Raw genomic sequence first — 23,920 nt, 5'->3', positions numbered from 1 at the left:
ATGTGAACAACCCTCTGGAAACCCTCATACAGTTTCACAATCTATGCCAAAATATACAAGTGACACCATTGCCAGGTTCAGTCTACGGCGAGAGTTACCATTGCCCAGGTTCAGTCTACGGCGAGAGACACTGTGTAGTAACTCTCGCCGTAGACTGAACCTGGGCAATGGTAACTCTCGCCGTAGACTGAACCTGGGCAATGGTGTCACTTGTATATTTTGGCATAGATTGTGAAACTATATAAGGGTTTCCAGAGGGTTGTTCACATAAGCACATTACAATGTGTAAAATATGATTTTATTAATCATAATCATAATTTATTAATAATCATAATTATCACAATAATGGAGTTTCCAGACAGCATTTACACAAAGTAGACGACATTGTGTGTAAAAAAAGTTTTAATATTCCGTAACATTCATATTAATAATTTATTAATATTCATAATTATTTTTTATGATAATAATAGGGAAAAACATCACAAATTATGCCTACTGGACCTGTGGGCTGACGAAAAGAATCTAGGCTAATGTACACACGTCTATGGGGGCATAGACGCCGAGCGGAATAGACCGATCACAAGTGACTGTGGTATGACTTTCGCGGTTCACAGTTGAATCATGGAGGCCCTAGGCTCTGCCTTTGTACGTTATTACTGAACTTGACAGCCTTACTAGACCCATGGAGCTACCAAAAGATGCTATACCACATTCAAAATTTATTCATAATAAATAACAGTTTACTATTTGATACTTCTGTACGTGGATAGGTGACAATTATTGATCATGAATTTTCATCAGTTTTCTTCATCAGTGAAATTATATTATTGAATGCCTATGTAAACTGAGAGACGACTGGACAAAATATATTACAAATACAGTGAGGCCTCCCTAGCAGATCGGCTGAAATGAAGTCTTGTGGTATTTAATTATTTGTACCTGCTCAATGTACTTTTCTGAAGTGTACTGTTATGTGATGGATGTATCCACTACTTCTTCTGTAAATTTTATAATAACTATATATCTGATTATAACTATACTAGGAAACATCACCTTGAAACATTAAGCAATCCAGAAAGTTTCACTGCATTAACCCTTTCAGCGCCAGTCTATTTTTGTCCCCTTTATAAAAGAAACCCCAGTCAGTTTTCTCAGATTTTTGCCAAAATTTTGAGAAAAAACTGTAGCAAATGAAATGTGATGTCCATATGGTCAAAAATTATCAAAAAATTACAGAAAAATTCATAAAAATTTGTAAAATTTTGCACTAAAATTTTGGCGGGAGAAAATAACAGCGCTCAAAGGGTAAAAACTATCACACATGCACAAACACACATAGACATACACAATGTTCACAGGTTTAAACTTACAGAGTAACCATTTCTGTTGCAAAATATTTTATTTAGAAGTAAACATCGACAGATGGCATGTAAAGTTAAGAAATGAGAGACTTAAGTTTTCCTTCAGTACCGTACCCTCTTCTTTGGGACACTGCCACAAGAAATCAACAGACAAAAAATCTAGATATTTTACATAAAAAAATACAGGGAATACCCAAATAGGTTTGATCTACACAAGGATAATTTAATATGCACAACATAGCTGGCTATGCTACAAAGGTAGTGCACTTGTCAAACCCTAAAAGTACACATTCTTGTGGTCACTTGTGTTGTCATGCTCAAGACTTACCACCTACTGAAACGTTGTTGTCATACTGTAGGTGGACAGTAGAGGGCGCTACTCAAGTACCTTTAACTTTTCATAGCCAGACAGAAACAAGAGGAAAGAGATGTCTTGGATATGAATGTTATTTTCTGCTCACAGGAGGAGATGAACTCATGCTGCATGCTACATTTTTCTTTCTTTTTCCATTTTCTGCTCTAGTTTTTTTATTTCTTACAACAAAAGTTGCTCCTATACAAAAACAATCATGGGTAAACATACAAGCCACATTAACTTTGTTCATAATTACTTTGACCTCAAAAAAATAACTTAAAGATTATTTTACATATAAAAGCCATGGGGCTTTGTTGGGATTCATTTTTTTTGAAAAAGAAGTGAACTGGCCACAGCTTGCTTGACAATGAAAACTTGCATAACTTCACAATATCTTATGGAAAGATGGAAAACTTGACAATGGAACAAACTAGACAGCACAGGGATGGCAGAGGTTAGACAACATGGACAACTTTACAGGGATGTTCAGAATGATCATAAACTTGCTCTTCCAAAAAGGAAACGTCTCATGTTGGAAAATTGGCCACATTTGGTCTCACTCCCATTAAAAAGGCTCTGTATTCTTCAATGTGCATTTTATGTTGTTGTCAGATTTTTCTACAAAAAATGGTTCTTAGAAATGGTTCTTACTCTTAACAAAGGATGAAGGCTTGTCCATCTACTCATCAATGATAAACATATAAATATTTTAAAAAAACTGACATGTAAACTCCAACATTTACACCCGGCAGAACATCTGAGATGTGAATGCTAAAAAGCTATTATATATATTTTTTTGCCTTTAAGTGTCGCAGCCAGAATTACACGGAAGTGTAAGTAAAGATGAGGAAAACAGAATTTCCTTGCATGCTTTGATCTTTTTTCCTGCCAGAATAATCTGTCACTATTAGGTCAAGTTGGTTAATACCAAGAAAACATAACAAATCCCATAAACGTATAAAGCATTTGTTGACTCCTATAATCATGTATAAACTCGGTATTCACTGACTTGCCTTCAAAAGATTACAGAAACATGGTGACTTTTTTCTGACTGGATCTGATAGTGATAGATGTGTATATTACAGAGTTCTTTGTCACAGTCATAGTGATGCAGACTTTCGATGAACTGACCTTGACCTGGAAAGGGTTGATGAGAGTGAAGTAGTGGTCTATTTGATTTTCATACAGATATTTCTTAGCAAAGGGTCACAGATCAAACAGTTCAGGCTGATGGATTCAAGGTGTTGTGTACTATTACTGGTGGGCTACAGGGGGTGTCTGTCTGGGAACGGCATACGGCGGCCCAAGGAACTGATCAGCTATTCTCCCCGCTTCTCGAAGACCGCTGAGTAACGCTCCGTGGACAGTGGCTGGGTAGTTTCTGATGGTGTGCTCGCCAGCGAAGAACACTCGGGGAAGATTGTTCTGTTGGGGTATTGCACCTGGGACAACCGGTGCCGGGGTGACTGGTATCGCCAGCAAGTCATAGTCGTTGCCTGAAGACCCTGCTGCAACATAGGAGTAGGACCCCCGTGACCACGGATCTGCTCTCCATCTTGTCACCACAGTTTCCTTGGGCTGTAATACAATATTGTACACAATACATTAGGTGTAACGGACACTTGATATCAATAATTAGTATTTCAGATGATGCCACGTGTAACACTGAATCTTGATTGCAACTATCAGTACACACTTTCTGCAGTAACTTTCCCATCTGTATAATGGCTGCTATCTGTCTAACACACTACAAGACTTTATCAAATGTTACTTCTGAGAGATTGCATACGTTGAGTATTTGATTACTGTCACAATAGCGCTGATTGCCATTTCAGGTTTGTTACTAAATATAGCTGCTGTATGTGTGCAACATCAGACAAAAATTCAGACAAATTTTATTGTTGCATGGATGGCTGTTGTTGCAGCTTGTAGGCTGAGTTATGAATTAGTGTGACATTTAGTATCCATTTTACACTAGTAGCAGGTTTCATTTCATTGTTCTTGCAGAAAATGCAGACAAATGTCTATTTTTGCATATTAACGAAAGAAAACTGATGTCATTTGCATCAGCGCTTTTATTTTTTCATATATAGTGCACAATCCAAGGTACATGGCTCTTCCCCATTGCTAGTGACTCACTACATGTATCTCTGGATAAGTATACAGTAAACACCATTCATTCATCGCTTTTGCATGAGTGAACACTGATCCATTGTGTTTCAGGCAACAGACATTTTTATAGATTAAGCGACTGCTCTTGGAATTGCATGTCGAATCACATGTACTGAAACTAAAACTATACTAGACTTAGGTACAAGAGGTCATGACATTACCTGGGGAACAGCATTGTTGCCAAAGATGCCCTTCAGAACGGCTAAAGTCCTCCCAACGATGACATCATCGCTGACATTTTCCATGATCTGGGCAGCCTCCCCTGCCACCAGAGCTATGAGTACTGGCGCCCGGTACAGATTCCAAAACAGAAACAACTCTCCACGACTGGCTGTTGTGCTCCCGACGTGACCGAATAAGTTGACTGTTTGATCCCAGAATATTCTGTCGAAGCAGAGAACAACCTGCAGAGATGGAAAATACACAATTTAACCTTTTCACTGCAATGGTTTGGCCCTGAACTCAAGTTATCAATGGTGACTCTTTACAGAAATGGGGGGTTGGGCAGGTTAAGAGAACGCGACTTTCTAAATTCACAACGTGCTGTCACATGGCCTGACTGTAATTTAAATTTCTTACAGAGATGACCGACAACAAATAGAGTAACAGAAAAGAATTTGCTAATGGGCAATGATTAAACTATTGTTTGCAATGATTAATGTTCAAAATAGATGTATTTGACTGATGCACCTAGGTAAAGGAGACTTTCCTGCAAAGATTCAGTGAACATGAATTACCACGAACAGAAATGATCAACTTCTTTTTTCAAACATCACAACTGATCTACCATACACACACTCATTAAAACTTTACAAGTATATGTACACACTCTGAGATGCAGAGAGACAGGCAGACACACACAGACAGACAGACAGACACACACACACACTCACACGAACACACACACACATCCACACACAAACACAAATGTGTAAATTGCTTGAAAGACACTACTCTTACCTTGTTGAGATTGCCAAACCCTAATCTCTGTACTGCAGCCATTTTCCAGTCAGGCAACGGTGGTACAAAAGTGACGGCAGGTGGTGACTGTTTTAACACTCCGAGTGGCAGTGTGACAAGGACAGCGTCTGCTTTGTAGGTGTAATTTCCACCCTGTGACTTGGTGTTGGATGTGACAACCTCAACACCTGCAACATGACACATCAGCCAATGATTAACCTACAATACTTTCAAAAACCCTGTCTCTATTCTGCATACTCTATGTATTAAACATTTTAAACTGCATAGTCATAACCCTTTCATCCTCCCCCTATAGAATCCCTCTCTGCCACTGAAAACAATAGCGCCCTGCCAAAATTTTGCAATGCAAGGGTGGGGATGAGGCAGTTGGCATACATACATGAACTTTGAGAAAAGTCTCACTGTATGTATCATAATGCTAATCTTCAAAGCACAACATTGACAGCGCATTTATTGTTTCTACTATCACCAACTATACATACCAGTTCATCCTGTCAAAACAGACTTTAGCAGATTATGAGATACATTTTTTGATGCACCTTGAAGTTTAAAATGTTGATTACGTGAATACAAGTACACTGAACAAACAAGTGAACACCAAATTCGATGTTATCTGCAATGACGCTTAATCCCTTCCATAATGATTCTCATGGGGGCATTGCGTCCCTTCAGAATGTACCATAAATTTCAATGGCTCACACACTGACTGACATTTTGTACACAATGGCTTCTTAAGAAAGAGTAGCAATTTTATAGACTATAACACTGTCACCTTGTAAGAAGGAATTAACCTGCTTACCTGAGTGGCTGTACCTAATCTGTCGGACGGCAGTGTAGAGTTTGATATCGAGGCCTTCTGACAATGCCACAGGAACACAGGAGTAACCATTGCGTACTGTTAAGTGATGTCCTGAGAATTCAAAATCGTCATCCTGGTCCCAGTGCTTCAGTGATAGCGTTGACAGGGGTGTGGCGTTGGCAAACTCCAAGTTGGCAAAATGCCAATCTAAAATCTGCCTGTCCCTCGATGATAAATAGACATCGCTGGAGAGAAATTCAAGGAGCAGACTGGTTATGAGATGTGTTCTTCGTAGGGAAAACAAACAATATTGATAATACAGAATGTTAATCTTGTGTCCAGTCTCTAACACAGAATCTGTGTTTCTAACATTATTGTTTGACAAAATCATTAAAAATGCCCCAAGTAACAGATATTGATTGATATTTTACAAAACCACCTATTTGATTCAAAATTACCTGGTTTCATCAAAGCGAATCTCAAGAGCTGACCAGCAGCTCTGTAGCAGATATAACACAATTGGTTAATGGATCATGCAAATTGGTCCCACAATGAAGCATGAAGAAATGGACCAATCACATACCTTATAAGAGAGTAATGGGCAGCACCTATATCAATGTCACAGCACTACCACAATCTTACCTAGTTGATATCAATAATGCTTCACCAAGCATCCACATGATACATACCTGGGTGGGTTGGATTCCAACTCAGCAACTTTTCCTTCAAATTCTTTTAGTTTTTCTTTAAGTTCTTCATAGTCCTGAGGATGGTATGAAATTAAATAATGTACCTTTCTACCACACATTGGACCTCCTTTCACATGCATGAAGAGGCATTCATAAGACTTGTTCAGTATGATAAGGTCAATCAAGATGTATTGCTACGGGCACATTTCAGAATAAAACAATGTAAATGCATCAGGAGTTGTGATGTGACAGTCACTGTGAGTACAAGTATGCCATCAGTATCGCTTATATTGCAAAGTTCATAATTACCATATGGTCAAGTTGGTCAAATTAGTGAAAACATGTTCTGTATGTTGCATTATATGAAAAACTTGAACAATTGAAGGTTCCTGAAAACATAGGCACTGTTTTTATGCACTAAAGCTGTACATGGGTGAAATATGTGTGGTTTTGGCTAAAGTTTGCATTTTACTGACTTGGCAAATGATGAAGTGATACTGTCTGGCAGGGGTACTGGGGTATTGCTAGACTTGGCATCACCATTTTGGCTGATGTAAGTGCAAATCTCCTTGTTAACAACATTGCTTTAATGGTATATTGTGATTCAGGGAATTGGCGGCAGAAAAATATGCAGACATACCTTGATCGCTTGTTGGAGGTCTCTTTGTTTACTCTTCACTACAAACTCTGCTGTGATGTCCCTGGGTGCTTTTATTTCGCTGGCTTCTTTATGCTGCTTGTTCAACATCAAAATGCTGTCTTTCAAACCTATCAACTGTGGTCAGTAATGTATCAAGTTAGACTTACCATACATCACATGTTGCTACACTGTATCAAATTAGACTCCATTACATCACTTGCTGTTACATTGTATCAAGTTAGACTTACCAGCCTTACAATACACTATGTGTTACTACATTGTATCAAGTTAGACTTACAATGTGTGTGGCACATTGCTACATTGTATCAATTAGACTTACAATACATAAAATGTTGCTACATTGTATTATTTTTTCCTTTCTACAGCAAATCCAAATCAAAACTGAATAGAAATACAGTGATAGGGTCAATGGCAAACATTTTCACAACATTAATCTGATGCTTTTATTTCACATAAAACAGGACATGTTTTGTAAACACATAGACATGGGAAGCATTAACCAATTAATCATCCGCACAGACACTGTCATCATAGAACATTTCAGCAACTAGATATACCGTACTACAGGTAGTATGTATATCCCTAAACATTTAATAGAAAGAACTTGGGTTTGTTCATTTGAATGCTGTTTGTCATTCAGTATAAACATTCTAGTCACACTGAAAAATTCAAAATGCACCTGATAACCTTCCCTGCAGAAAAACTGACCTTATTTTGTGTAGTTTTCATTTTCTCTTGCAATTCAATTATAGTTCTCACATGTCGACATTTCTGCTCTTTCACCTGCTTTTCTTGAAGTCTGTTGGAAATTGAGAACAGTTTTTTAAAGTACAAGTCCTACATGAGCAAGTTGAGGAGAGCCGAACTGAAACTTGGGATAAATAACAATGTAGTCTTGCTGTGCCTGTACAACCATATATTTACACTTTGTCTTTTCTATCTGTAATGTGTTACAATAATGCTTTCCAAACAGTTGTAACTAGAACAGTTAAACCTTCCGAGCACCCTTATTTGAAAATCAGTTTCCGAGCTTTTCAAGTCAGTATGCGAATATGCTGCCATTTCTCTTGAATGGGTCAAAATATATCTTTAATCTTACAAATGACAAGTATAAATGCCTGTGATTGGGCATTAATCACCATTAGTTGAGATAATACACTGACAACAGCCTAAACTTTCATATCCCCACAAATTGAAAAACTGTAAATTTCCGAAATAAATATTTTATTTATGCAGGTGTATTAATGAGCATTGCCTAAACATGCAAATCATCATTATCAACCAATGGCATTCATTGGCTTAACACCATTCACTATTCGCATAAATTTGTGTTCATGTATTGCCAGCAGAGCATACGCAATGGTAGCATTACACGTAGAGTAAAATGTTCGTGAAATATGTAAATGATATCACTGAATTGTAGCCGTTCACTTACTTGATCACAAGTTCAAGGGCCTGACCAAGAGACACTGGTTTTGTCTGCATGTAATTGAAATCCATTTGATGTGAGAGGTAGGAAGTGGCCTCTAACAGGCGGTTGAATTCTCTCTCTACCATTTCATCTTTTTCCTTGGGTACCTGGAATACAATGCCGCTTGTCTGTTAGGTGTGTAGCTCAGTCAGATTCTGCTGTAGATTTTTACAGTCTGCTGTGATGGTATGTGGGTACATAGATTGTAGAAAATGAGTCATGTACTTGGCCACTACACAGCTTCATATATCTCAAACAGAGATAAATGGTGCATATTTTGGACTGGAAATTTTCTGTAATTTTTTTCCCCATTTAAGCTTTGCTGCATATTCAAAAAAGGGAGCTTTACGCTAAGCATGATGAGATGATCGGAGCCACAGAAAAGCTTATTTCAAGCCCCTCTCATGACGGGATATTAACAAAAATAAGCATGATTATAACAGCTTTGATGGTTACAATAATTATTTGAAAAGGTGGGAGGGATCAAATACAAACAGTAGGTGTACGACAGCACTGCCACAGGACACATCTACAGTGAAGTGCGTGAAACACACATCTAGGCCCATCACCAGAGGATACGTTTGCTACCCAGCCACTCTGCAGCTCTTCAGACCTAAACTGAGCTATGGAGATCTTAATAAAACAGCATAGCTTCTTTTTGTGTTTGTAGAGGCTTGCATAGGTTGAGTGGTTGCTAGGAGTGGTTGCTAGGAGTGAGATATGAGCCACACATAACACAGAGAAAAACATTTCTGAATCTTACATCACACATTAAATCTTACACGGTGTCAATATTCCCATATACCCCTTTGATTTCCAATGGCATGATACTAGACTATGTAACAGACATATTTTATCTTTTATTAGTCATTCGCATTGAGGAGATCACAATGAAAAAAGCGCTCGATGGTTCATAATGAAGTCATCTGTCCCTGTCAAACTTTTGATGATTTTCAAGAGTTCTTAGACTTTCAGTTCAAAGTTCAGATAGCAAAATAGTGGCAGCTTTGTACAGCGCTAGTTGTGACACTCAACATCTTATAAGCAAATATGACCGCAGAGCTCAGGAAAATCTTACTGTCCTGTAATTACCTCTCACATGCCAAACTGAAACAAATTCTTTCTTAAAACTAGAGTGTGACTGTACCATACAGATTCAAACGAAGACAAATGTTGCCTTGTATTGCCGCATTTAGCAAGCTAGCAGCTTTTCGAAGTACCATACAAAGTACTACAGGAACTGGTTTTTTCTTTGCATTTCTATACACACAGCTTGTGCGAGTATTTTCACAAACATGGTTATCTTATGGTATGGGGAGAATTTTTTAAACAGAGGAGTGAGTATGCATGACTTGATAACATGCCATCTTTAAAGAGAAACTAATTGTTATCTGGTCAACAATATCCACGGAATACCTTGTGATATGTCTGGCACAAAAATACAGTCTGAATATGACATTTGTGGTCATTTATCTAGCGAAAAACTTGGGGTAAAGTTCATTTATGATGAGAAAAAGTTCTTAAGCATCAATGCTGTTTTGTCAGAGCAATATTCCTTTTCAGCTTTAATGGCGTGATAGTACATCAAAACGATGCCTTTACTATTGCTGAAATTCACCATCAGGGCAACATTTCAATTGCTACGGATGGCTTTTGACACATACGCACAGCACTACATGGATCATTATGCTATACAATGGTACCAGTTGTTGAAACTTAGAAACAAACTTTTTCAATATGATGGCATCAGTAAAGAGTTACTTGATAAAGTGTTATAAATCCTTGTCTACCGGCAAAACGCATTTAAAGTACCTATCCATCATTTTGCAGACAAACCATGGGCATCTTAAAGCATATTTTCCACAGTATGACGGTAAGACAATGGAATTTACTGTACAGTAATGATTCTACAACATTCTTCACATTGGAAGATTTTGATTGGCTGCACAATGATCACATAACGGCAAAGCAGAGTGGACAAGATTGGAAATATGGAATCATGGTCAAAGTTCAAAACTACACGGCTGGTTCAGCGGCGAGCATGATGACTGACCATGGGTTTGAAGGAACCATATCATTTTGCAGGGCTCCTGTTTTTGCATGCTTTTTTATTCCTCCAGAGTGCTTGCGCTGAGCGACGCACGATTGTCTGATAACCCTCTTAGCCCTGTACTTTGGCCTTATCCAATTGTTTGGATGGACCAGTATACAGCCAGAGAGGGGTGGACAGGATGGGAGTTTAAAGGAGCCTGCAAGAGTCAAAGTGTACAGATATCATAGACCTTACAATCCTGAAGTTACTGTACACTTCGTCATCAAGTGCTTAAAGCTAGACTTTACAACTTGTGAGAGGCATGTTAACATTTTAAAGACATATAGCCTTGGATAAGCAAGGTGACAGTATTTTTTTTTGAAATGAAGTTTACAAAAAATGAAAATGTTGTTAGTGTGAGCTGTAACAGGTAGCTTGACAAGTGATAATGGGGAGGGGAGAGAAATATGATACACTGAAAGTTTGTCAGGCTACATGTGGTGAGAAAATGTCTACAGTATAAAGTGAAATACGTACTAGAACACTTAGGCCGTTCTTCAGTGGTTGTCCGACAGCCAGAAACAGGCATTAGGTGAGTGTAACAGCAGATAACAGGAGTAATATGAAATACAATCAACAACACAGTCATCTGATTACAGAATGTTAGGCATTGGAAATAAATAAAAACACGATACGGTGTGGATTGTGACTATTGTGGGGCAACTAAACAAGCAACTAAGACCTGGTGTTAGCTGCATTGGTAGAGTTTTTGAACTTTTTCCGTGTTCTTTACTCAGGGGGGTTACACCTACAGCAAAACGTGGGAATAGTTAAGGCAAGTGATTGTGTGAGTGGGAAAAATATGTGTTTGATGGTTTTTAACATGGCTATATGGAAATGCCTTTGTATCATCTTTAAATGGATCGAAAATCCTTTGTTGAATTTTCTGCTGGTCATTGTTGTTGATAAAAATGGATGTGTCTCTTGTTTAATTTGACAGTTGCTATTTCTGATATGACAGGTGGTCAAATAAAAAAGTCATCTGCTTTACCTATAGAATTACAAGCATAAAGTGATACTAAAAACTGATGTTTCAAAATTTTTTCAAGCTGGAAAGTCAGTTTCCTACATTTTATGTTGATTTCCATGCTATTTTTTTTACTGTCCACACAGCGAGTATGTTTATGGTCTAATGAATGGAAACACTTTTAGAACTGGATAATTCCAATCAACAGTTGCATCATACTGAAAACTAAGCAAAAAATTATGAATGCTGAGATATCAAAACCATTGAGAAATTTTGTCTTCCAAATGGATGCCAGAGTTATAACACAAGGTACAAAATACACAATCCTTTTTATCCACTATGATTAAACTCTAGGAATAATTTTGATATACCGGTACAGGATCAATGGAATACCATTGATAGATCATATTTCCACTGTATTAAGTTTAATCAAATATCTCTTCAGAATCGTTGACATCTCCAAGAAGATGAAATTCAGGTTCAAATCAAATACTAAATTTAGACTATCCATGGGCATTAACAAGATGAATTATCAACTTGAATAACGACTGAGGAGAAAAAAAGATTGAAAATTCAATTTTCCCAGCACTGCAAAGCACTTGATAAAACATAGTGAATCTTGAAAAATTTGAATGTTGGCAAAGTTGGTCAAAAATTTTCTCAGGTACTGGTAGTTGCTAGTTCTACATGGAATGGCTGGATAGCCCATACCCTGCGTAAAGAACACTGTTATTTAAAATTTATAAATGACACTACATATACTGAATTCACAGAGTAAAAGCCATGGACATGTAATTTTGTACATGAAATAACATTCATAGCTTAGAAGACAGTGTTGTTGCTTGTTTAGTTTTGGACAGACAACATCAAATAAAAAGGTATCATTTTTACACTCAAAACATGATTTTAAATCATTTATTATGTTTCATAAAGTAATATTAAAAACTTTAGATTTGACAAAAAAAATCATTATGTGTACTAGCAAGGGTTACTAAAACAGTTTAACGAAATGAGTGTCTTTATTTATTCTAAAAAACAAAATTAAATAAAACTTAAATTACTGGAGGCATGGGACTGGAAAAATTTTGTTATACCTGACAATAAATCTACAAGGAGTTTACATAAATACATGGTTATTTTGTGTTAACATGTTTTTGATTACTGTTATTGCAGAAGTGAAGGGCTAGTAACTCTTAACTTTTGAGAACTTTATTCATAATTTTTATTTCGTATATCAGTATTGTACGGTTGACAATAAAAACAGTAACCCAGAAGAAGTCAAAAGGAAGAGTTACTGGCCCTTAAACACAACACATTTATGATTACGTTCGAAATGGCACATTTTGGTTTATCTCTGATATTTGTAACTGATCCTTTGCTCATAGATGCACTGAATACATCCTTTTCAAGATCATGAAGAAAAATGAGGGTCACCTTGCGAATTTTCACCTCGGAGAAACAAACTACCACACCTAAATTTTGTCAACATTTTGATTCTAGAATGGCTTTCCTTCTTTGTCTTAGAGGAAGATAACGATTCATTTTCATGAAAAAAAAAGATTGTCACAATTTTTCCTATATACTTCTAAAACTTAGTTTTCATAAAAGCATAACACTTGAAACATTATCACCTAATTAGATTCTATACTACTCTCATCTGACAGATTTTTCTGGCGTTTATTTTGTGGATGCTGTATTTCACCAACACTCACTTTGACTGTTAAGCACGGCATCAAAATTTCACAATTCTGTTACCTATAGATGGTTTGACTACATGTGTTTAGCGGAGACTTCAAAGGGTCATTTTGTGAACACTGCTGAATAGTCAAAACATGTACTTGAATACAGGAAATAAGCTGAAAAATGTAAATATATACAAGTAACACATTTGAAGTAAACGCACAGTATAGTATATAACTTCAACAATACAGAATAAAAACAAAAGTGAAAACAAGGATTATACGCCATGACAATCATTGACAACATTTTTAACTTTCAGAATACACTTCAAAGAGGAAAACGAACATGTCAATCTACGTTGGCAGCAGAGGGATGCAAGTTGATTCCTCAGAGCAATGAGGATTCAAAGATCTGAAAAGTGGAATCTGAACCTGAAGCAGGTATGACACCACCAATCATCAAACCACATGAGCACAAGGTATGCAAGTCATATTTTCAAGAAGGCAATCAGGAACAACAGCCTTTTTGGACTCAGAATTCTTTAATTACTGGAAGCACATCTCAGATTAGCCTGACATATATTTTATTCTTATGTGACCATGAATCAAGAGAATCCCGAAAACCTACAGCAAATTTTCATTCAGACTAGTTGTCATACCAAACATAATTGTACTGGACTTTACCATGCAGTGATGGCACAGTACCTATATGCATAAAATATGCATTTATACAAAAAATGCATAACTCAGTGCTCGTTAGATCTGAAAGATCAGTGATTTCATCCAGTCATCATGAACTTCAAAGTTCAGGATAAGGGGTAACACAGCAAGAACTGTATCCCCCTGTTGCAAGTTCTTTGCTGTCACAATACACATTGCCAGGAGGATACAGCACACTATTTGCTACGGACATTCAACACATGGCCTTACCGTGGATCCATTGCTCTCGTACAGCGGACATTTCTGTTTGATCTTGCTCAGTTCCATGTTGACCTGCTTGCTGATGATGGTCAGAGGGTTGCCACCTATGATGGGCAGATGAGGAGGAATGTCAGAGGTATAGAGTGGCAGAATAGGTTAAACCTGGAATTCGAATGGACCACGGCACAAACATACCTACATGTGCAAACATACATAGAAATATGTTTTTCCATACACGTTTGTACACATGGGTTTGTTTGTACCGACATCACATGATTTTTTGGGCGTACTGAGTTTGCAGAACACATCACACCTTTTTATTCCAGCGTAGAACCATTGTAAGATTAAACTTTTAGATCACACTGATTCTTCAACATTGTAACCTTTTCACCACCATAATTTGGCCCAAACACATTGATATCAATGGTGATTGAGGGCCTGTTTACAAGGAATTGGGGGTGGGCAGGTTAAGATACAATTCGCCATGATAACAGATATTCCCAGTATATTCAGATGATCAAAGTTTTACTGTACACTGTTATACTGCTGCTTGTGTAAAAGCAGAAAAAGGACATAATATTTCAAAACTTACCTAGTCCGGTGACAACCATTGCTCCTAGGTCTGCTACATAGGTGTTTTTGCGAAATGTTGCCACCCTGCCCCCTACACGGTCCTGCAATGAGAAATAATACAAGTAAGAAAATCTGTCTTACGCACAAGGGTATAGATCTGTACCTTTAATGAACAAACATCAATATCAGTATAAAGGAAATTATCCCTCTAAAACGAGAGAAACTGTCAGACTGTATGGTCTGTACAAGGAACCATGGCTACTTACTCTAGCTTCCAGCACTGTGACATCCATGCCAAATGCCTGTAGCTGTCTTGCTGCAGCCAGACCTGCTATACCAGCTCCCAAAACCATCACTTTGCCAAATTTTTTAACTGTGGATGTAAAATGAAAGCAAACAGCATGAGAGTGGATGTCCGATTTACATTATGAATCCCCAACTCTGTAGGTGGGTAAAAATACCATCAACAGATATACTATTGCCAAGGTTTGAGTTTTTATAAAAATTTACATGTATTACTAACGAAATTCTCAGTTATAACAGCATTCATTCCGCCACTAGAAATACCTAGATCAGTTTTACAAAACATTTGTAGCATGCAAGAAAAAGACACTTTTCAAGTTGCACTACCATGCGCTTTCAAGCAACAAATGGAAAATACAATACTGTACTTATCTCAGTGTTTTTGTAAAGGATGGTCAGTCAATTTGTTGTGGTTTCTTTTGGTTTCCCTGAGTAATTATGTGAAGGGCCAATACAAATGTCACGGAATTTCCCTGGGCATTTACCTACTCTACCTAGTCTTACCTAAACCACTGATTTACACCACTATATGGAATATACTTCACTTTGCATAATATGTAAATTTTCACAAACCTGGCAGTGGTTTCAGTCTCTTGTAGATCCCAAAGTTGATATAGCCATGCCTTTCAAGATATGCATGGATACGCATCACCAGAGGTCCATCACCTGTACAGATGGCAATAAACAATTCGTTTCATCAGAGGAAAACATCAGAGGATAGGTACTCATTGCTGATGTTAAATTCTTACATCGAGTATTCAAGCATTTTAAGGTAGAATGCGCCTCGGGGACAGATATTCAGGGTCTCAAACTCTTCCAATTCTTTTCTGATCTACCATTTGTGGGGGCTCACTTTGAAGCTCTCGGTGTAAGAACTTAGTTTTTCGAAATTCAAAAATTTTATTTTTCTTCATAGATTTAAAACATAGATGGCGGCCATTTTGAAATTCAAATATCAGTAAATCTTCGGTAATTTACTCGGTGACCTCGATTATTATTCTTTATTTTGAAAGACTGAAAGAATGATTGAAAGATTCCTTGAGGAAAGTTTGAGCAAAAGTTTAAGTCAAGGAGCACGCATACTTCCTTAATACCCCTCTTTCCTCATAATAGTTTGACTTTACAAATGGTAAGAATGGAGAATGGAGAGGTAGGCCTGGCCAAGTCATTTGGTAAGAAAGCGATTACTCTCACAAGTTTTGATTCTTGATGACAAACAAGCTCAACTCTATGAATCTTCGTCAACATGGCACCCGAGCTTTGTGAAACTGGAACTGACATTTACAAACAAGCGACCTAGCGGCCGATATAGCTCCGCTGTGTTTATGTAGAGAATTAGTATTTTTACACATGTTGATTAGGAAGGTGGAAATCTTTGATAGCTCAATGCAGAGGCCAGAAAAAGTGGCTAAAATAAGCTGCAAAAATACACAATTGAAGATTTCATCATACTTTGAATATATCACATCGGATCATCCCTAAGAACATGTCAACCAAAGCTATCTGATGAGTAGCTTTTTGAGAATAAAATTTTCTGACCAAAAATGGCAACAATTGCCCCAAAAAATGAAATTGCAGATTTCATCTAATTTCAAGAGATCAAATTTAGTTCATAACTTCATCTATAGAAACCTGAATACCAAATTTCAAAGCTGTTAGACCAGTACTTTTTTTGAGAAACACATTTTTTGATCAAAAATGGAATTGCCCCCAAAATTCAAAATTGCAGATTTCATCATTATTTTTTAATAAATATCATTTAGTTCATCTATAGAAACCTGTATACCAAATTTCAAAGCTATTGGATGAGTAGTTTTGGAAATACACGTTTTGACCAAAAATGGCAAAAATTGCCCCAAAATTACAAAATTGCAGATTTCATCATAATTTCAACAAATGTCATTAGGTGATCTGTAAAAACCTGTATACCAAATTGCAAAGCTATCAGATGAGTAGTTTTGGAAATACACATTTTTTGACCAAAAATGGCAAAAATTGCCCCAAAAATACAAAATTGCAGATTTCATCACAATTTCAATAAATATCATGTAGTTTATCTGTAGGAACCTGTTACCAAATTTCAAAGCTATCAGATAAATAGTTTTGGAAATACACAGTTTTTGACCAAAAATGGCGAAAATTGCCCCAAAAATACAAAATTTCAGATTTCATCAGAAATTCAATATATATTACTCAGTTCATCTATAGAAACGTGTATACCAAATTTCAAAACTATTAGACCAGTACTTTTTGAGAAATACATTTTTTGACCAAAAATGGCAAAATTGCCTTAAAAATGCAAATTTGCATATTTCTGCACAATTTGAACAAATCTGAAATAGATCATCCCTAGGGACATATGTACCAAATATCAAAGCTATCTGACTGGTAGTTTTGAAGAAGAAGATTTTTAAAGATTTTTTACCAAAAATGACAAAAATTGCCTTAAAAATACAAATATGCAAATTTCACCACAATTTGAACAAATCTGACTGAAGTCACTCTAAGTAAACTGCATATCAAATTTCAAAGCAATCGGACAAGCGGTTTCAGAGAAGAAGATTTTTTTACCAAAAACACCAAAAATTGCCCCAAAAATACAAATATGCAAATTTCACCACGATTTGAACAAACTTAAGTGTGGTCACCCCAAGTGAACTGCATATAAAATTTCAAAGCAATTGGACTTGCAGTTTCAGAGGAGAAGGCAATTGTTGACGGACGACGACGACGGACGACGACGACAGACGACGGACGAGACGACGGAAAATCAACCTATTTGATAAGCTCCGCGTCGCTGACAGCGGAGCTAAAAATCAAAAGCATGACTAGCATGGATTGCAAAACTTTTCACCTATTTTCTTTTTTGAATAATATAACATCATTAGTAAACATACATCAACAACATGAAATCCATTTGAATTTGGGTTCTCTTACTTACTGTTATATGGTGCTTCTATTTGAGGCAAAGCATTCTCAAAGGTAAGCTGTACTTTGGGATTTTCATACCACAGTTGTAACTGAAATCAAATAATAAGCAGAGATTATATTCAGATGTATATTTTTACAAAATGTTCATTTTTTCGTCAGTGTGAAATAAACAAACAAACAGATGTCGAAGGTTCATGCCTCTTGGGGAATAAGTCCAGCGATATCAACTGTTACATAAGTTTTGCATAATCTATGATAGCATGAAACAGATCTTGTGATTGGCTAACATAGACCACATCTATTCTACTTGAAGTGTTATGATTGGCTAACATAGACCACATCTATTCTACTGAAGTGTTATGATTGGCTAACATAGACCACATCTATTCTACTGGAAGTGTTATGATTGGCTAACATAGACCACATCTATTCTACTGGAAGTGTTATGATTGGCTAACATAGACCACATCTATTCTACTGGAAGTGTTATGATTGGCTAACATAGACCACATCTATTCTACTTGAAGTGTTATGATTGGCTAACATAGACCACATCTATTCCACAGGAAGTCTTATGCTTCTGTCAGATTGTCATCCTTGTTGCAACTATACCTGAAGGTCCTGTATAAAGACATATATCTTTGTGTCATTCTTTGGATACAGACAAAGTCATTGTGTGAATTAAATTACCATAACTTCTCAGTTTTCTTTGTTTTATAAAAAATGTTGGAAATCCCCACATTTTGGCAATTTTTTGCAGTGGAATAAGCCATATCCAGCATGCCATAATCGCCTGGAGTATGGCTTCCATTCAGCCATATTGTTGCCCGTAACATCTGCTAAAATTTAGATTTTGAAAGTGAATTCACAGATTCTCAGTCACCAGCTCTCTATTGATCCATTGGACAATAGTGAATAACGTACAATGTCTTAACTTAAATTGACCTTGACCATAAACCACTGATTCAAAGAGCGGGTTTCATCATGCCCTTCATTTGCTTATGGGTCAAGGTTCATTTGTTGACCCGTGTCACAAGCAAAGAGCTGCAAAATAAACCCTTCTGTTCCATTGCCTCTTTCTGTAAAAGGTATCTTCAATTACTATCAATAATCCTTTACTTCTACAAGTAGCAATGATTTGAATGAAAGTACCATTGCATACGCTGTAAAATTGATCTGCCTTTTGCTGTTATTATCTTGTAGGGCCGGCCTCAAAAATTGTCAGTCTGACGTACAAAAGCAGGGCAGATGTTATCATAAATTAAACACTAGACAGGCTATGGTTTACAGTTATCTAAATCTGCCACCTGCTTTTCCCTGTTTTATGTTCAAGTGACCTTCCTAGTTCAGGCTAAGAAATGTTTGTATGTTGGATGGAGGAGAAAACAAGAATTGATTTGCACACTGAACAGTTTGAAAACCATGTTGAGATCAGCAATGCTTTCATCAGTTTCGGACTTTGATAGAACCTTGGAATGTGAACAAATAAAGAAAATTTTGACATACAGTCGAGGACTGCCAATGTTACAGATAAAATAGTAGTGTGTATATAGATGCATTATTACATAAATAGACAGAATGGGTTTGGGTACACACTTATACATATACACACATACATCTATGCAATGTAACAAATATACGAAAAATTTAATACAAAATCTACGCAGGGTATTTCTTATCTTCTATACAAACATGGTATCCCCATATTATGGTAATAAACATAACAGCAGGTAATTTTTCTGGTGGAATTTCAAAAATGCTGCACTAACCAATCTATTCCTGATATACAGGAAAAGTTTCTGTGTCTGTGGTGGGCTCTGTACGATGTCTGGAAAGCAAGCAGCTTCCTGTGACGTCATCTTATCTGCTGGAAGTCGGGCAGAGAAGGCAGCTCCGTCGAGACCTACTTTTATGGAGGAAGAATACGAAAATTCCCAAATATAGCAACTATATTTATTATGTCTGTTTACAGTATGTGCGGAAAATAGTGGCATGTTTGTGTAATATCAAAATCAGGACAAACCGTGATCAAATTTCCGGCATCTGTTCTGCCAGAACTTCCGTACTATTTCTGGAAATCAAGAGAATAATTTCATGAAAATTCCATCATTACCATTTGCAATTTTACTGGTATGCTTTGCATTCAAAGTTTTCCTCCATCCAGGGCAAATCAATATGTTTCTAACACACAACATTGGACCCGATGCACCATTAAACACCACACACTGGAGATAAGATATTTCACTCAACTAACAAACCTGATGGTTCCTCAGGTTCACTCTCTGGTTCTTCCTCTTCCACTGGCTTCGGTGGTTCTCCAGGCGTAGCTGGAGCTGCCGGCTGTTGCTTAGCGATTTTCTCCTCTTCTGAGAAATACTCATCTTCAGATAAATTTGCCAATTTGTCATCCATCTCTTTGTATTCAACCTAAAGAACAAGCAGAAGAAAATTGGAGTACTTTACAGGGTCATGTCACATTCAAACTAACAATACACACGTCTAGCACAGGGCTCCAGCAATGTCCTATTGACAGTCACTTGGATGCATGTGTGGAATTGCTTTGTGTGAATATTCATTCAATTAACCAACAGAAATATTAGTTCTCGGTTCACTGTTCTCTAAATCAAAATTTCTACATCATAGATCAAATTAATTTTGCATGAGTATTGCATTTAATGCCCTTTAATGTAATGGTTGAAAAAATATCAATCTATCATTGTCACATGTAACAAATTCAGTTTACCATAATGCCTTCTTTTAGATAAACAATAAGGTGATTACATTTAGTATACTGAAATAATTACCTTTCAACTTCATGATCCAAACACACAGTAACTTAGCTATAAAACGTTCTTAATTTTATGAAACAAGTTAATTCTGCACAATTTATGAAATAAGCCTGATACATATACAGTGCTGAAATATTTGACAAACATTAAGTGTACATATACATGATATAAAATGCATATAGCATGTAACTTGACACTTGCATCTCACCAAACGATAAATTTATTATCTGGTTGGAAGCCAACCTATATAGCCTAAAAATTGTCTCTGTACTATATGTCGAAATGTATGCATCTACAAAATATATACTGCAGTCTCTTGAAATATTTCCAGGAAGTATCATCAGATTTTATGCTGTAATTTAATGAATTAATGCAAAACAATGAACATGACCTTTTTTCCCAGTCTTTTGAAACAACATTGTTTCTTTATATGACCACTATCTATGCTACTAAAATTCTGCTTCTCCGTGCAAATATCATTTAGTAATCAGTTTTTGTATGGCTTCTTGTAAAAAATTGCAACCAGACAACCATCTGGATAGCACTGAGAATATATCATCACTACATTATAATTTATATTAAAGTTGGAAATCCACAGGGAAAAGTCTTTTCTAAAACATAATGTTAAAACAGGGTAAGAAATGAATACAGACTTTGTGTGGTTTAATCCAATAACACAGAAGGAAGCCCAGAAGGAAGCCATACAAATTATGTACTCTAATGGAACACATCTAGGCCAATGACACTATACATTCTGTAAGGATAAAATCACAGACAGTAGAGGAGTACCCATCATACTGTTTATGGTGGAATACACTACGCACATCTGTGACCTGTCCTGCCATCCGTACTATTCATGCGCTATGCAAATGTTTTGTACCTGGCGTTTTGTACCTTAGGCTCAACTATTCACACATTTTTCTATTTGTTTAAAAAAACAATTCAAGCATTTATAATAATCCTTCATCGCTCTGCATTATCATTGATATTTTGATAAGATACCGTATCATTTTTATTACTAATTGGATAATATCAAAAGTATAGGTACGGGATGTCCGGTTGGTTGTAACATATAATAACAAGGTGGTCGTAACCTGTACCATCCATGCATGCTTGTGCTGTTTGTATGACCTCGCCCTATTATTACACTATGAGTCATTCCACAGTAAAGCGCAACTTTTGTCATGTTTTTTGTTTTCGGTGCTGGCTTATCCACCAATTGCAGCATACAGTTATTTTTTAGTTATTTTCAGCAAGCATAACACCTTCACAGATAGAAAAAATAAAACTGTGTAATTTAGGTCGATGATTCATAAATAATGCCATTTTATCATAAGAAATTAGCTGATTATTTTACTGTAATTTGTGACAATTTTTCCCTCATATGAACTCTATGCATATTTTTTCTTACTGGAATCACCTAAGAATAATTTAAATATGTCATACAAACTGTTCATTAGTAATTATAAATTACACAAACAATTGACCAAATTCATTGATGGGTGGGCCATAAAGATGTTGCCAAAATTTATCTAACAGATGTAACAGGTGATGTCCAACTCTGGCAATATATTGGAAAAGCCCCTCGAAGTGCAAATAAAGGTTTTCCATTACCAAATGTCTTTACCATAGAAAGTTTTCAAAGAAATCTTTTTCCATGGGGTATTCCCTACTTTCATTATTTCAATTTGTAGGTTCCCAGTAGTTTACAAAAGTTTGTCGTCCACAATGTTACACGCGTTAACTCAAATTTGAAATTGTGGTTCTCATACTTCATGTAGCAAGCTGTTCTAAGATTATCACTTTTTTAGGATAACCCTGAGGTAATACTTCATGATATTACTGTGTTACCATTGTTGACCACAATTTCTGCAAAAGACAGCCAGTGAATGGTTGTTTGTCCAAAATGTTACATCTGTTAGATTACCTGTATTTCCAGAATTCCATAAGTAATTATGACAGAAATTTATAAACATCAATTAGTTAATGATAAGAAACTTAACTGAATCCCCCTGTTAAAAAATTGTTGCAGAATTTGTAGATGCATTCTGAATTGGATTGTCAAGATTGCCTGGGTATGTTACACGCGTTAGCAACATTTCCATGTTACACGCGTTAGCAACATTTCCACATTTTCTCTTCTTTGCAGAAAATTATGACAGAGAGTGAATTATATGACACAACTGAGACTGGGGATCTCTATAAAATTGTTTGATAAGCATTTATGTTGAAGTAAATCAAAATAATATATCTGCCTTAAAGTGGGAAATATGTCCCCGTTACGTCTGTGAGATGCTGCTGTGGCAGTATGTCAAACATTCTACTCTACTGATGGAATTTAACATCAAGTTATCTTCTCATGTCATTTTTTGTATTGTAGACATACACTTCTTTCTAGCCAAACCACTTTCATTACCAAATTTGATGTTTCAATTTTTGGGTCCATGTCACACTTTTGGTACACTTTACTGTGGAATGAGTCCTATCCATAACACGTACACACACACCTTCACGATGCATGTTTGGGTGGATTTGTATTTCAAGATGTAACGAGGTCAACTTACTCGTGGTCTTTTTCTTCTGCTGTGCCTTCTTTCTGGCTGATCGTTAGCACTCGAACCGTTAGATAGATCACTGTGAACGGGTTCTCGTTCCCTATGCACACCTGCCATCATGCTTATCGGCGCTTCTCTGCCTTTGTCCTTGGGACTACCACCACGATCGCGTTCTCGCTTTCGGCTACCTTCATCTCCGCTTGAATTAGCAGAACTTGTGTTGTCTTTTTCTTTCCTTTCCATGCCAGCTAGGTTATATTACATATAAATCACACACTGCACGGTCACAAAGAAAATTATTTGTGTAGCAAGATGGATATAATCGGAAGTTAACGGCTCCGGTGTTTCCACTGATGAGGGAAGCCCATCAACAAAGAGAATACTTCTGTTGATTTCTGCGCATCACACTGCGCATTCCCTTCCCAGAATGTGAAGTTTGACGAAAACGAAAAATAACTGTCCGTAAATTGGCAATATCTCATACGTAGTGACTAAATATCACACAATTTCCATCAAAGGGTGAATAAACGACTTGGAAGTGCCGAAAACTGACATGTCTAACCAAAATTATAATCAGCCTGCCGGAGGTTTCATAAGCCAACAGCAAAGGATATTGGGTAA

General features: G+C 36.7%; 2 protein-coding genes across 7 annotated transcripts in view; one reads left to right on the top strand and one right to left on the bottom strand.

Moving 5' to 3' along the window:
• Nucleotides 1-23,920, top strand: part of LOC139142158 (biotin--protein ligase-like) — a 635,662-nt gene that overhangs the window by 563,966 nt on the left and 47,776 nt on the right. The window lies entirely within an intron of this gene.
• Nucleotides 1,360-23,681, bottom strand: LOC139142137 (lysine-specific histone demethylase 1A-like). 6 transcript variants are annotated; one of them, XM_070711975.1, is made up of 17 exons: nucleotides 23,309-23,681; nucleotides 20,208-20,382; nucleotides 19,725-19,861; nucleotides 17,966-18,044; nucleotides 15,598-15,690; nucleotides 14,988-15,094; nucleotides 14,741-14,822; nucleotides 14,158-14,252; nucleotides 11,059-11,076; nucleotides 8,454-8,596; nucleotides 7,727-7,817; nucleotides 6,998-7,132; nucleotides 6,358-6,431; nucleotides 5,669-5,913; nucleotides 4,849-5,036; nucleotides 4,050-4,292; nucleotides 1,360-3,294 (listed from the first exon to the last, which is right to left on the bottom strand). In XM_070711975.1, exons 1-17 carry the CDS (start codon nucleotides 23,540-23,542, stop codon nucleotides 2,971-2,973), a joined length of 2,463 nt encoding a protein of 820 aa, XP_070568076.1. In that variant the 5' UTR covers nucleotides 23,543-23,681; the 3' UTR covers nucleotides 1,360-2,970. The 6 variants fall into 6 exon arrangements, with proteins under 6 accessions (XP_070568076.1, XP_070568077.1, XP_070568078.1 ...); XM_070711976.1 differs by having other exon boundaries at nucleotides 20,214-20,382; XM_070711977.1 differs by having other exon boundaries at nucleotides 19,725-19,858; nucleotides 20,214-20,382.

This window comes from Ptychodera flava, chromosome 10 (assembly GCF_041260155.1).
Source record: "Ptychodera flava strain L36383 chromosome 10, AS_Pfla_20210202, whole genome shotgun sequence".
NCBI classification, from domain to species: Eukaryota; Metazoa; Hemichordata; class Enteropneusta; family Ptychoderidae; genus Ptychodera; species Ptychodera flava.
This window is presented reverse-complemented; position numbering and strand designations above follow the sequence as displayed.